This window comes from Lygodium microphyllum, chromosome 27 (genome assembly GCF_053477565.2).
Source record: "Lygodium microphyllum isolate KBCC chromosome 27, Lygodium_microphyllum_v1.1.10, whole genome shotgun sequence".
Taxonomy (NCBI): Eukaryota; Viridiplantae; Streptophyta; class Polypodiopsida; order Schizaeales; family Lygodiaceae; genus Lygodium; species Lygodium microphyllum.
Window position 1 is genome coordinate 96,812,082 of NC_141161.1, and position 16,047 is coordinate 96,828,128.

The following is a 16,047-nucleotide window of genomic DNA, read 5'->3' on the forward strand; positions in this document are numbered from 1 at the left end:
TGTGGTGAAGATGTGTTCGAAGTCATCTTGCCCTCTTGTTGTTCCTACTTCTTGAGAAGAGCTTTCAAATCAAAGGCCAAGGTTTCATCAAAGAAAACCTTGCTCTAATACCATGTGAACAAACACCTAACACAGAAACATAAATGAAACTATACGACAAAGCATAATCTCAATAGAGCACAATTAAGGTTAGGGTAAACTTAGAGACAATGAACATAATGAAGATCTAAATGAATGAATAAATATTGAATATACAATGCTCATGTAGCAAACAAACCGTGCAAGGAATGAAAATTTTATCCCAAACTCTCGTGTCTCAAGGACCGAGGCAGAGGTAATGAGTGGAAGAGTGTTGTAATCTTGACAGATCCTAAAATGTAGCAAGGTATCCTCCAAGATGTCAGATAGCAACAAATGCGGTAGACAATGTCAACGACGAATAGGCATAAGAGGGAGAAATCTACAAACACAACTAACATAGAAGTTAGGACTACCAAGCGATAGTTGGCACAACCAAACACAACCTATAGATGGTTGTAATAAATGCATGCAGCAAATTGCCACCAACTGCAAACATAGCCTATACAAGCTTGGTGGCAATAGTAGACACAATAATAGTAGGGTCATGCAACAAGGTGAAGGCTATCCAAATGGGTGTGCACAAGGTTGGGCAACGTTAACTGAGATGCCTTATGTAAACAGGGTGTGAGCAACAAAGCTAGAAGACTTGAAACCTGCAAATACGAGATTGAGCTGAATGGAGAATAATCTATGTATTTTTAAAAAACTTTCAAGGCCTTTAATTTCTTCCCATTTTAAACTCTCTCGAATCACACCCCATTTTAGGATTTTCATCAATTAAGCATTTTTTGGGCTGTTTAAGAGGCTAATTCAACATGTAATGCTTATTTTATCTCATCCATCAAGAAAAACAATGAAACCATAGAAACCAAGAGAAACCATGGAGAAGTAGTATATTTACTTACCAACATCATCATTGCTCCCTATAAATCAACCCCAACACAAAATGACTTTAACTAATTAGTCATTATTTCCCTCCTGAAAATGGCCACATTTGCTACCTAGTATTGTACTTATTTTAACTTTCTTTTCAAAAAAAAGTCTAGTTGACCTTTTGGCTTTCTTTTGTACCTTCAAGAATTTTGTTGCTTGGCCCTTATTAGATTGAGGTTCAAGAGCAAGAAGAAAATGGAGATGAGGGAGAAAGGGTTTAAAAGGCCATCACACAAGCCCAAAAAAAGATGATAAAATATCAACTTACATTAGCTACTCTAAATGTGAAGAGACTCAATGGAAGCATGAAGAAGAGCTTTCTATAGAAGTGGGTAGTAAAATGGGACTTCAGGTCATCTTAATACAAGGACATAGACTCCATCCATGGCTAGAGTGGTGCAAAGTTTCAACATGGAGTACACCTGTAGTAGGATGAGAAAATAGGAGTTGCAATGGCCCACCATAGGTAGGACAATAAGAAAGTATGACAAGCAAGATGGAAAGAACTTTTGTATTCTCAAAGGAGGACAGAATGAGTATGATAAGTGCATACAAGCACAACACCATAGTTAGGACAAGTAGAGAGCCATAAGGCTGGATAAATATGATAAGTGTATATAGGCACAAACACCATAGTTAGGACAAGTGGAGAGCTAATAAGAAACTAAATTCCCAGCTATCCAATGTGAGATTGTGTACCAATCATTTTGGGATGAAGTCAATGGAGTTGCACAAAATACGAGGGCAAGAATGGCTAATAGCAAACAAGCGGCACCTCAAACAAGCAAAGCATTCAATTGCATGATTAAAAGGTGCAACCAATCAATTGGAAGAAATCAACATTGTTAGAATTCATGGATAGTCATTCAAAGATGAAGACAATCCGGACGAGCGAAGCAACAAATCGTAATTTCAGGTGAAAATGGCACAAAAGGACACAATAATAATCAAAGCTCGAGAAAAACATCTAGTCACAAGCTTGGCATGAATGCCCCAAAGAGAGTGAAATGTACTTGGCAAATGCTACGATATCACAAAGCAAACCAATGGATGAAGTCAACACCCAAAACATATACACTTTTGATGAAGCTAAGAACAAATGGAACATCCTTGCCTCAAGGAAATTAAGTTGGGCAATGGCTGCCCATAAATGCACTGGATTCAAGATAGCAAACAACATGGATAGGGGTGGGGAGATACCCCCCTTCCTCAATTTCAATGGAAATTTATGATGAACGCATTTAGGAATTCAAGTGGAGCTAAGTTAAAGAGGGTGGAAAAGGATCAATGTTTGATGCTAAATGAGAGCAATCTAGTTTTAGTATTTGCACCAAAGAGGATGTGTAGACAATACAAATGTATAAGAACATAAAAGAGCAAGATGATCATGAGGCTCTCCCCACTTTAAAGATGATAAAAACTTGGTGCTAAATAGACAAATTGATCAATATGGCACCCCCCTCACTATAGCGATGGCAATGACTTGGTGCTAAATAAACAAAATCAATCAAAAATCGTGTGCCTAAACTTTTGTTGCTTGATTCCATACACAATGTACAGCTTTACTATTGCTACTTTTGATAGAATGTATCAACAACGCTGAAATTCTTGCTCATCAAATCAAAAACATTTATTTGGACAAATGCAATTCAATCATTCTTGCTATGCTTTGCAATTCATTTCATGTGAGTGCCAACTTTGTTGTTACTATTTTTGTCAAAATTTACAACACATGTTGACATCATTGAAAATCGGACTCTACACATCAAAAGAGTTTTATGCAAGATTGTTGGCCAAGTGCATATTTGCTTAATAGGATATAAGGGTACGATACAAAACACATATATTATCTCAATTGTGGTTGCAAAAAACAAGAAACATGGACAACCGAGTGTTGCAAATTAGCTTACTCATAAGCATGAGAGACAATGCATGTACAGCCCAAACTATACACATACAGTACACACCAGTAAATGGTATAATGTATAATTGCCCACAGGATGCCAACCTAGTAATGTTAAATGGCGGTGTATGAATGCATGGTCAACTAAATGAAGCCTTATGACCACTATTAAGGGCACTCCCCCTTGGAAAACCTTGTCATCATCAAAACATAAAGCCTTTTCATCGCAGATATAAAGAAGGCCCTTGAAAATCCAAGCTCAATAAGATGAAACAGTTTGTGATGTGCATCTACTCACAAGGTCAAGTGATATGTCAAACAAGCTAACGTCATTAAAAGAGGCTGCACACAATGATAAAGGAAACTGGAAGACTGGTGCTTTTGAATACACCAAAGGGTGATTGAATGCATGCCCATTTTCCAATGGAAACTTGCCAATGCTTCAACCCACCCGAAGAATATGATACATGCAATCACTGGAAGAACAAATGAGAAGCTTAGTGAGTGAATTGTTGATGACAACTCAACAATAAGCAAAAAGTCATATCATCTTTAGACCAAAGGTCTGAGCCAGTCACTATCAAAATAACAGACCTAGAACCTGTTAGCTTTGGTTCCTGCCAGATGCCATGGAGGGTGAAGTTTGACACCTGGCGCCACCAAAAAAACCCATGGTCTACTCAGAGTCGAAGATTTCTGTGAACATCTGTTGGAATTCTTCAAAAGTTGTTTCCTTCTCAAACTGACAACAATCAAAACAAGTATACAACAAAACTCTGTTACACTTACACTCCTGCATGCAGTTAAGAATACCCTGTATAAAGAAACAAATGATAAGAACAATCTCTCACCTCTGATGCTGGCATTTTAGCAATGATGTCTGACATTTCCTTAATTATGCTGTTCATACCCTGCCAGTTTAATGATTATGAGAGTGAATATACTACAATCCTCTAAATTTTGAGTCAATCAGTGAATAAGACCTAGCAATCCACATAAATCATGGCCCAGTAGTTTACAAGAACTCTGAAATTTTTCATGCCTCCATATCTTAAGGGGTTAGCTCACCTCTATCTCATCTTCATCATCTGTTGGGTCATACAGTCCAAGGCCATACAGTACTTTCTTCCGAGGATCCGACAGCACTAAAGGAAGCATTCAAACATCATGCAGTGGCAAATGGACAAGGTTCCAAGACATAACTCTAAGTTTACCAAATACACACCAACCTTCATAAGCTTCCTGAACATGTTGAAACTTGACCTTTGCATCCAGCTGATCTTTGCTGCAGCATTTGTCAGGGTGCCATTTCTGCCCAAAAAAGAAAAAAGAACACCAAACAGATCAGAATCGCTTGTAGAAAGTCCTTTGGATGTTTACTGGAATTTACAAGTAATCTTTGGATGTTTATTGGGATTCTTTTAAGGCAAAATACAGTTTAAACTGCCTCCCCTGTTTAAGTAAAGCAAGCAGCAACTCAGATAATGTTTTTCTCATGCTTCCAGACAAAGTTAAGATACTCATCTAGTTTCCTCTAACATGATAACAAATGAAGTCAGGATACTCGACCAATTTCCTAGCTATTCAAAAGATCCTCCAAATAATTTTCAGTGCTTGAGAAACTCCCAATACTCCATCCTTATGTGGTTAGGATGAAGGCTATTTCTTACCTAAAAGAAAAGGAGTGTTCCGTCTTTATGTGAACCCTTTACCAAACTGGTTCCACCTTATAAACTACCTGCCTTCAAGATACATACATGCTCTGATAATTTCAATCCCTGCACCCACATTTCAAGTTGCATCATCTATTTCGCACATTGCAACTGTGATTTCCAACCTAATCGAAGGATTTGAGTGTTTGATGCATGTTAGAGCAGCCAATTTCTTGAATCCGTAGGATGAATCCATCATTTAGCCGGATCATGCGGATCCATACACAGTAGGATGTGATATCCTGATTGAAAAAAAAGTACTCAGGAGGGTTGGCAATTCAAGTACCAGCCTAATTGCACGAATTATTGACCTAATTGCAGACTTAAGGTTTCAGCAGCTTACAAGAACTAGTTCAGTAAGTTTCGTCAAGCATGAATCACCAGTGTTATGGCCTAATTGCGGGCTTTTGTGGTAACGCTTCAATTTTACAATCGCTAATTCAGAAAGCTACAGGTATATGAGAAGTTTCATCATGTTACAGGAACTAGTACAGTAAGTTTAGTCGATACAATACCATACACCTTTGATATCAGATTCTCTTTAGCCATGGAATGAACCATACAATACCAAAAGAATTTCAGTCTCTACAAAGATAGAAGCACAGAGTAACACATGGCCTTGCAATGACCAGCTGGATTTCAGTAGAAAGCCACAATGGATGCAAGGGAAAAAAAAAAGCCAAACTCACCATAGCCAGAGTGACATATGCGGTGCGGATTGCTGATGCTGAGGCATTGGACTGCAAGCCGAGGGTGCGATAATAGCCCCTATGATCGAGGGAGGCCATGGCGGGCGACTGTGTACTGGTGGGCGGGGAGGGACCTCACAAGAGCCAGAACGTTTCCTGGCGAAGGAGCGAGCGAGCAAGCGACGGAGCAGCCTGCGAGGATCCCCAATATATACATATATATATATATATATGGAGGGGTACCGTCGCAGAAGATATAGGATTCTCTGGCTCCCTCTCTCTCTCTCTCAGATTTGTAGGAGGGGGCGCCATCGCAGCAGAGATACGATTCTCTCTCTCTCTCTCTCTCTCTCTCTCTCTCTGTGTTTGCTGTGCCAAGAGGCTTCCTTGCTTAAGCCAGCTGTGGGTTCGGAAAGTCCTCAAGGACGTCACAAGACAATCGTATCGGTCCGTTTTTTTTCCCAATCGTGGACACTTTTGAGCGGGGATCTCCCCCACGCAACATTTTTCTTGTGCCCACTAATTGGATGCCAAGACCTTCAATATTTAAAAATTCTCTTGCATTTGATAGGACTAGTGTTCCTTATCCCACTTTGCGGCAGCGAGGATGCAACAGGGAAGCGAAGCTCCCATGCAAACTTAGCCATCCTTGAGTGTAAAAACACCATATAATTCGCTTCCAATTGCACAACCATAGCATGAATACATATTCTTCTTTTGCGTCCTCGAACATAAGAGGTTGCATGCGTACTCACTATTTTCTCTTTTTTTCTGCTATTTATTGCCAATCTCTCTCTCTCTCCCCACCTTTTTCACGCCTTTCCTCTTTGTGAATTTTCTCACATATATGTTACCTCTCTGTCTCTCTCTCACCTTCTCCCCTCTCTCTCCCTCTCCCTTTTTATCTCTCTCCTCTCTCTACAACACCCATCACTTCCTCTCTCCCCTCCTTTCCACCTCTCCCTTCCTCCCCTTGTTTATCCCTCTCCTCTATTTGCAGCCCCTCACACCACTTTTGCATCTCTCTCTCTCTCTCTCTCTCTCTCTCTCTCTCTCTCTCTCTCTCGTATGCATGCACAAAAGGATAGACATGTACTTGCATTTAGATATATAGAGACTCGTAATGTATACAACACCTCTTATTATGCACCAGACCTGTAAATTTTACCCATACTTACTTTGCATGTTACAATTAGAAATAACATTGCACCTCACCATAAACAAAAGACATACCAAATGCATATTTTATCTTCTCTCTATCTTGAATCTCTCTTACAATTTTTTTTCATCTCTCCCTACCCCTTTTCACCCCCCGTCTCTCTCTATGACTCCTCTCATATATTTGTTACCTCTTATTATAGAGACTCGTAATGTATACAACACCTCTTATTATGCATCAGACCTGTAAATTTTACCCATACTTACTTTGCATGTTACAATTAGAAATAACATTGTACCTCACCATAAACAAAAAACATACCAAATGCATATTTTATCTTCTCTCTATCTTGAATCTCTCTTACAATTTTTTTTCATCTCTCCCTACCCCTTTTCACCCCCCGTCTCTCTCTGTGACTCCTCTCATATATTTGTTACCTCTCTCTCTCTCTCTCTCTCTCTCTCTCTCTCTCTCTCTCTCTTTTATATATCTCCTCCTCGTTCCCTCCCTCCTCCCTTTTCATCTCTCTTCTCCCTCTGCAACCTCTATGTCTTCCTTCCGCCCCCTGTTTCACCTCTCCCCCTCCCTCCCCTTTCATACCCCTCTCCTTTACCCCCAACCCCTCCATCTCTCACCCTTTTTAAATCTCTCCCCTCTCCTTTCACACACACACTCTCTCTCTCTCTCTCTCTCTCTCTCTCTCTCTCTCTCTCTCTCTCTCTCTCTCTCTCTCTCTCTCGTATATGCATGTATAAAAGGCTAAAAATACATTTGTGCGTAGGTGTGCAAACACTTGTATATATGTACAATGACCATGCACCAAACTTGTAAACTTGTATCCATACTTGCTTTGCGCAATAGTTAGAAGTACCTCTATATTATCCTTGGATGTCACAATTACAAAGTCTAAGTGTATCCAAGCATTAAAAAAAACTCTCTGTATTAATAATACACATAGATGAAGTAGAGCCTAAAACCAAAGTTTGTTCTAAAGATTGTGCCAATGCGAACAAAAAATAAAAAATTTCATAGAGAGCCTAACCAAAACAAAGCTTTCTTTTCTTTGAGGAAACACGTGAAAATGCTTCACTTTCCAACACAACATGGTTAGGTGAAGCAAGTCCTGTTGCCACTCCTCGCCTTCGTGATGCTATAGGAGACATGACAGCCTTTCCTCTCTTGCTTGCACCTAAAATTTTAGAAAGCCACCATGTAAAGATAAACACATCTAATAATTGGTGCGCATATCGGTCGCAGTATGCTCACGTAGTGAATCCCGGAAGGTCCCCAAGAACAATGAACTCTACCTTTTTGCACAAAAAACAATGTAAAAGCATGAACGACAAGAGCAAGAGACCAATTGGGTTCAATCTCCCCCCATGCCTTGTGTGAACGCTTCACAAAGCATGTATTTTATGTATATTTCCATCTTCATGCTCAATAATAGCCCAATTTACAAAAATATGACAAGCTTTTAGCTTTTAAGTTTGCTTTTACAAAAATAGGAAATAAAGCTAATGGACGGTGCTCGTAGAGTCTGGCACGCCCAACACAATGTCCAAATAGAAATAACATATCCGTGCGCATAGGCGCATACAAAATAATAAATAATAATCGATGCCTCAATAGACATGACAAAATATAGACGTGGCACCTATCAAAATATAATCCATAGGTCGAATACTCGCTAGACTCCAATGCTTTCCTCCGCCACTGCTGTTATCTCTACACGTCAACTGAAGCATTCACAATCGTTAGTAAAATAATACAATTAAACCGGCAAAAGTGAATACCTAGCAGTCTTCAGCTACATAAATAAATCAACTGGTTAAAAATAAATCCTAACCTTAATTTATTACGAGTGCGCACTCTAAACTCATAAACGTTTATTAATTTAATATGCATTTTGCGGAATCACCCGCTATGGAATCACCCATGTACACACTAAATTAATGAAACGCCCGAAAAGGATAGGCGTCCCCATCAACTTCTCACACAAAGAATCCTCTTTGTGTATGAGCCCTGGTCATCTAAGTTTACGGAATCCACCGTAAAGCCTCACGGAATCCACCGTGGCATATGCCTCCTGGCATCATACCCCCGGGGTGGGATAGCAATTGACCTCAATTGCTATTAGCTCAATGTGGAGCTAACAGAGTGGGGAAAGCATTTAAGTCTCTAGCGTGCATCCATTGTGCTTCCTCTACAGGATGGTTCTTAAATTTTACTAGATATCTAGAATACCTTCAGCCGGTTCTAGTGGTCATATAATCAGTGTCTATGATAGCTTCTGGTTCAAGTATTTCAGTCTCTTCCTCTAATAAAGGTGGGTTTTCATAAATAGGGTGGATAGGTAATTGGCCTCTAAATGGTCTCAATAAACTAATGTGAAATGTATTGTGAATTTTCCAATGAGATGGTAATTCTAACTTGAATGCATTATCATTAATTTTATGAATGATTCTAAATGGTCCATAGAATCTAGGAGCTAGTTTGACAACTGGATGTCTATCTACACTTTGCAGTCTACGTTTTTCTATTCTTAGCCAAACATAATCATCAACTTTGAAATTCATGGCTTGTCTTTTCTTGTTGGCTTGTTTGGTATATGATTGGTGGGCTTTAGCAATCATATCCTTAACCTCATCAAAAATATTGTTATGCATACTGGCAATATCATCAGCACTCTGAATTCTATTAGACAAAGATGCAACAGGTGTAGATAATCTATATCCATAAATGACTTCAAAAGGTGCTTTCTTTGTAGATGTGTGCGGTGTATTGTTATATGCAAACTGTAATAAATGCAAATGAGTGTCCCATGTCTGAGGTTTAGAGATAGTATATGCACGTAAAAGATCTAGAATGATGCTGTTTGTGGCTTCTGTTTGTCCATTTGTTTCTGGATGAAATGCAGATGAGAAATCAATCTTTGTGCCTAGATTAGCAAAGAGAGTAATCCAAAAATTGTTACAAAATCTAGAATCACGATCTGAAATAATCACTTTTGGCAATCCATGGTTAGTAAAAACAGTTTTCAAAAATAACTGTGCTGCTTGTGATGCTGTTAAAGTTTTCTTACATGGAATGAAATATGCTTGCTTACTAAATCTATTTACAACTGTCCAAATCATATCATGGTTAGATTTAGTATTTGGTAAACCTGGTGCGCAGATCGGTCGCAGATAGCTCACGTGGTGAATCCCGGAAGGTCCCCAAGAACAAAGTACTCTACTTTTTAGCACAAAAACCCATGTAAAAGCAAGCACGACAAGAGGCAAGAGACAAATTGGGTTCAATCTCCCCCATGCCTTGTGTGAGCGCTTCACAAAGCATGTATTTTATGTATATTTCCAATCTTCATGCTCAATAATAGCCCAATTACAAAAATATGACAAGCTTTTAGCTTTTGAGTTTGCTTTCTACAAAAATAGTAAAATAAAGCTAATGGACGGTGCCCATAGTGTCTGGCACGCCCAATCTCAATGTCCAAATAGAAATAACATATCCAGGCGCATAAGCGCATACAAAATAATAATAAATAATCAATGTCTCAATAGACATAACAAAATATAGGCGTGGTGCCTATCAAAATCTAATCCAAAAGTCGAAAACCCGCTAGACTCCAATGCTTTCCTCCGCCACTGCTGCTATCTCTACACATCAACTGAAGCATTCACAATCGTTAGTAAAATAATACAATTAAACCGACAAAAGTGAATACCTAGCAGTCTTCAGCTACATAAATAAATCAACTGGTTAGAAATAAATCCTAACCTTAATTTATTACGAGTGCGCACTCTAAACTCATAAATGTTTATTAATTTAATATGCATTTTGCGGAATCACCCGCTATGGAATCACCCATGTACACACTAAATTAATGAAACGCCCGAAAAGGACAGGCATCCCCATCAACTTCTCGCACAAAGAATCCTCTTTGCATATGAGCCCCGGTCATCTAAGTTTACGGAATCCACCGTAAAACCTCACGGAATCCACCGTGGAATATGCCTCCTGGCATCATACCCCCGGGGTGGGATAGCAATTGACCTCAATTGCTATTAGCTCAATGTGGAGCTAACAGAGTGGGGAAAGCATTTAAGTCTCTAGCGTGCATCCATTGTGCTTTCTCTACAGGATGGTTCTTAAATTTCACTAGATATCTAGAATACCTTCGGCCAATTCTAGTGGTCATGTAGTCAGTGTCTATAATGGCTTCTGGTTCAAGTATTTCAGTCTCTTCTTCTAGTAAAGGTGGGTTTTCATAAACAGGGTGGATAGGTAATTGGCTTCTAAATGGTCTCAATAAACTAATATGAAATGTATTTTGAATTTTCCAATGAGATGGCAGTTCTAACTTGAATGCATTGTCATTAATCTTATGAATGATTCTAAATGGTCCGTAGAATCTAGGAGCTAATTTGACAACTGGATGTCTATCTACACTTTGCAGTCTACGCTTTTCTATTCTAAGCCAAACATAATCATCAACTTTGAAATTCATGGCTTGTCTTTTCTTGTTGGCTTGTTTGGTATATGATTATTGGGCTTTAGCAATCATATCCTTTACCTCATCAAAAATAGTGTTATGCATAATAGCAATATCATCAGCACTTTGTATTCTATTAGACAAAGATGCAACAGGTGTAGATAATCTATATTCATAAATAACTTCAAAAGGTGCTTTCTTTGTAGATGTGTGCAGTGTATTGTTATATGCAAACTGTAATAAATGTAAATGAGTATCCCATGTCTGAGGTTTAGAGATAGTGTATGCACGTAAAAGATCTAGAATGGTGCTATTTGTGGCTTCTGTTTGTCCATTTGTTTCTGGATGAAATGCAGATGAGAAATCAATCTTTGTGCCTAGATTTGCAAACAGTGTAATCCAAAAATTATTACAAAATCTAGAATCTCTATCTGAAATAATGACTTTCGGCAATCCATGGTTAGTAAAATCAGTTTTCAAAAATAACTGTGCTGCTTGTGATGCTGTTAAAGTTTTCTTACATGCAATGAAATATGCTTGCTTACTAAATCTATCTACAATTGTCCAAATCATGTCATGGTTAGATTTAGTATTTGGTAAGCCAGTAATGAAATCCATAGATATATGTTCCCAAGGTTTAGATGGAATAGACAAAGGCATTAATAATCCATACTGTTTACCATGATGTCTCTTTATTCTTTGACAAATCAAACGTTCAAAAACAAAATTAGATACATCTGCATCCATATGCGGCCAATAAAAATCTTCAGTTAACATGCGTAATGTAGAAATGATACCTCTATGACCTTGATATGGGGGACAATGAATTTCATTCAAAACAAAAGATCGGAATGGAATAGTAACACACAGTCTCTTTTCAAAGAACATGAATCCATCATTATATGACAATGAATCAACAGGAATGAAGTTATTTTGAACTAATTTTTGCCAATCAGAATGAAAAGTAATATCCTGGTGATATGTGTCTTTCATAGCAATCAAAGAATCAAAAGATATGATAGAAATGTTATGAATTGCAGGTCTTCTACTCAATGCATCAGCAACTACATTTTCTTTTCCAGGTTGGTATTGAATGATAGGATGGAAACTTTGAATGAATGAAGCCCATTTGATATGACGGTCAGAAATTTGGGGTTGGCTAAGTAGATGTCTAATGCTTTGCTGGTCGGTCTTTATCATGAATTCTGAACCCATTAAATAATGCTTCCATTGTTTTAATGCTTGGACAACTGCTAAGAGTTCCTTGTCATAAGTGGAATATTTAAGCTCAGAGGGTTTCAGCTTAGAACTAGAATATGCTATTGGATGGTTGTCTTGCATTAGCACGGCTCCTATTCCTGATCCGCTAGCATCGGTCACAACTAAAAAGAATGGTCTGTTAAAGTCAGGCAATTGTAGAACAGGGGCATTGGTTAATGCACGTTTGAGTAAGTCAAAGGATTTCTGCTAGTTTTCAGTCCATTGATAAACAATGCCTTTCTTAAGAAGTTTGGTCAATGGTAAAGCAAGTACTGAGAAATTACGTACAAACTTCCTATAGAAACTAGCAAGACCAAGGAATGAGCGTAATTCATGTACATTTTTAGGAACAGGCCAATGCAATATTGCATCAATTTTCTTAGGATCAACTTTTATTCCTTCTTTTGATACAATATGACCTAGATATTCTATTTCTGTCTTAAAGAATTCACTCTTGTCAGGATTTGCAAACAATTGATTTTCTTTCAGTAATTGAAAAACTAATGATAAATGCTCATAATGCTCTTTTTCACTTTGGCTGAATACTAAAATATCATCAAAGAAAACAATCACACAATATTGATATTTTAGAAAAATACGGTTCATCATTCTACTGAAAGTAGCAGGTGCATTAGTTAATCCGAATGGCATGACTAAGAATTCGTAATGGCCAAACTGTGTCCTGAATGCAGTCTTAAATATATCGGATCTATCTAGCCTCACCTGATGATATCCAGACTTAAGGTCAATTTTACTAAATATAGAAGATCCTTGCAGTTTGTCCATAAGGTCATCAACTCTAGGTATAGGATACCTATTCTTTACAGTGATCTTATTTAATGCTCGGTAGTCAATACACATCCGATAAGTATTATTCTTTTTCTTGACTAAGAGCACAGGTGCACCGAATGGAGAACTGCTAGGTCGAATTAAGCCTCTATTTAGTAATTCTTCAACTTGACTCTGGATTTCTTTTTGCTCTATTTGATTGTGCCTATATGGGGCTTTGCAAGGTGGTTGTGTGCCAGGTATTAGATCAATCTTATGGTCTTCTGGACGTGATGGTGGTAAACCTGGTGGTAGATCTTCTGCAAAACAGTCCTTAAAATATGCAAGAAATTCCTTATGCCTAGGGTGCATATGATTTTCCTTTGCATGCAATTCATTCACCCAAATGAGATATGATTTAGTATTCTTGCGTAGTGCACGTTTTGCTTGAGTATCCGAAAGCAGTGGAAACATATGAGATGCATGCATACCAAATAATGTAATAGATTTTCCTTGAAAATTTATATTCATTGTGTGTGTGGAATAATCTATATTGGGATTATGTTGGTGTCTCCATGGCATTCCTAGAATAATGTCGCTAGACTGTAATGGGACAACTTAAAAATTTCTTCTTTCAATACATGGACCAATTTGAATTTCTAAATCTTGAACTTCTTGTGTGCCATTGTACCTAGTGCCTAAAAATGCAGCTTTTATGCGATAGTGCGTAGGTACTGTATGCAATTTCAATTCCTTTACCAATTTTGCTGAAATAAAGTCATGGGTACTACCGTCATCATGCAATATAGTTCTTTCTTTTCCATGCACCATACATTTCATAGTCAACAATGAATGTGAAGTAGGCATACCTGGTAAAGTGTCGGAAGTAGTAGTAGGATCATCCTCATCTTCAATGAAATCCGGCATATCCTTATGCTCATCTTCGTCCATAGCTCCAAGGTAGTTGATATGTGCTGATGGCTTCTTTGAATGACAATTTACTGCAAGATGCCCTAGCTGGTGACACTTGTAGCATACGATGGGCTTGGCTTTGGTCACATTATTTGCAATGGCTGGGAGTCTGGGTATATTTGGATTTGCTTGTGGAATAGGCTTAGGATTTGGATTGACAGTGGATGGTAATGCAGGTGGTTTAGGCCAATTCTTGCGGAAAGATGGTGATGAGAAACGACCTAGATTAAACCTTCTGAAATTGGAATTGAATTATTTAGATCCATAATTATCGTTTGCTTGGAATGGCTGTGGTCGTCGATCTCTTCCGCGTAACTTATCTTCAGTGTCGTGGGCTAACGAGATGGCGTCTTCAAGGGTAGCAGGCTTGAACATGTTTACTTCAGCGTAGTAATGTCCAAGAAGTCCAGACATATACTTCCGCTTATGTGTCGTCTCTGGTACGTCTTCAAGCATGCGTAACTGTAGGAATGCATTCCAAAAACGCTCTGTATACTGTGGAATAGACTCACGATCACGCTGTTGAAGTAAATCCCATTGCTTGATAGCCTTCTCATGAAATTGCGGTGGTAGGAAATTTTGCATGAACTTCTTCTTGAAATCTTCCCATGTAGCAGGACATTCTATGCTCTTGCGGACTACAGTCCACCAAAGTGATGCTCTGTCTATCAGATGATTAGTAACACACTTGATTTTATCTTTCTCGGGATAAGTTTCCTCATGGAAATAGTCATCAAACTGGCTAATGAATGATAAAACAGTCTTTCCTTCTCTTATGCCATTGAAAGTGCGAAACTTGAAACTTCGTTTACTTATCTTGGATTCCTTACGAATGGTTTGTGCTTCAAGAGTGGCGTTGATGGTACGGCGAATCAAATCTTCAGCTTGGGGTTCTTCTTTGTCAGTGGACGCTCCTTGTAGCTTTGTCAATTGCGCTTGCAAGGCTTGCCTAGCTCTTCGCTCTTCTTCCAATTGCAGCATGATAAGATCCAGCTTTTGTTCCATGGTAGGCTCGGGTAGGTCGTCTTCAGCCATAGGATCATCCATATGTGGGGTAGTCATCCTGTAAGACTCAACAAACATTTCTCACTTAAAATCAGTTAGCGGGATGAGCGTAGCTCAAATTTGGGGTTACAAGGCTATGTATTTTTGGGTATTTTCTTCTTCAATTTTCAGAAATTCTGCAATATTTCTGTCTCTGTTTACTGAAAGTACTTCAATGAACTTGTAGATAGGTAGAACAGCTTGCTGCGAACAACTTTCCAGTTCAGAGTTTTTGCATACGAACAAGTCTTCTATGAGTTTTAAGCACTAGTCAGTTCTGATTTAGTCTGACTTGCAGAGTTGCAGACTTATCAGACTTGCAGAGTTGTTGACTTGCTGGACTTAAGCCGACTTGCAGAACTTGCAGAACTTGATTTCTGTCGACTTACGGAACTTGACTTCAGAAGTGCGAGACCCGGAGTTACTGAACTTGTTTGCCCAGTGTGACTTGCAGAGGATTGTGTGACTTGAAGAAAGCTTAGTGATTTAAGCTTTGACTTAAGGATTAAGAGAGCTTAATGGTGAAGTACAGGCCGCCGTTTTTTTTTTCGTGGGGGGGGGGGGGTCGTTTTTTGGCCGCGCGTGATTTTCGGGGCGTCTTCTGATAGCACGATGATAAATTTTGGAAGCTTAAAAGCTTCTCAAGCTTCTTCTAAGCTTAACTTAAGATTAACTTATGAGAGATGAAAGATATTAATTTTGTTTTCTCACTGTTTCTTCACAACTTGTATGTGAGGATGTAGGAGTGGTCCTCCGCCTGCAGAGCCTAGTCCTTTGCGATCTGACAGTGGAAACAGGGATTCTTGATCGCCAAAAGTCTGCCTGTATCGACAGTTCGCGTCGAGATTGACTGTAGAGGCCGTTTGTTCCTGGAGCTCCACCTTCGCCCGAGATTGGTAGCGATTGGAAGATCTTGATCTCTGCTCCGCTCTGATACCACTGGTGCGTAGATCGGTCGCAGATAGCTCACGTGGTGAATCTCGGAAGGTCCCCAAGAATAAAGTACTCTACTTTTTAGCACAAAAACCCATGTA

The 16,047-nt window shown here is 38.8% G+C and overlaps 1 protein-coding gene across 2 annotated transcripts; it reads right to left on the reverse strand.

Annotated features, from left to right (window-relative positions):
* Nucleotides 1-3,272: 3,272 nt before the first annotated feature.
* On the reverse strand, nt 3,273-5,837 carry LOC148012633 (uncharacterized). Of its 2 annotated transcripts, none has more exons than XM_087669555.1 (5): nt 5,319-5,763; nt 4,147-4,228; nt 3,986-4,062; nt 3,769-3,828; nt 3,273-3,659 (listed from the first exon to the last, which is right to left on the reverse strand). In XM_087669555.1, the coding sequence occupies exons 1-5, from the start codon at nt 5,415-5,417 to the stop codon at nt 3,594-3,596; spliced, it is 384 nt and encodes a 127-aa protein (XP_087525681.1). In that variant the 5' UTR covers nt 5,418-5,763; the 3' UTR covers nt 3,273-3,593. The 2 variants fall into 2 exon arrangements, 1 of the variants encoding a protein (XP_087525681.1); XR_015689121.1 differs by lacking the exons at nt 3,273-3,659; nt 3,769-3,828 and adding exons at nt 4,588-4,871; nt 4,973-5,077 and having other exon boundaries at nt 4,010-4,062; nt 5,319-5,837.
* Between the last annotated feature and the right edge of the window lie 10,210 nt (nt 5,838-16,047).

Coding starts and splice junctions, on each gene's coding strand:
- LOC148012633 (XM_087669555.1), bottom strand. CDS start 5,417: ATGGCCTCCCTCGATCATAGGGGCTATTATCGCACCCTCGGCTTGCAG. Junction 3,829..3,985: donor ATGATGAAGATGAGATAGAG/GTGAGCTAACCC, acceptor TTAAACTGGCAG/GGTATGAACAGCATAATTAA. Junction 3,660..3,768: donor CTAAAATGCCAGCATCAGAG/GTGAGAGATTGT, acceptor GATTGTTGTCAG/TTTGAGAAGGAAACAACTTT.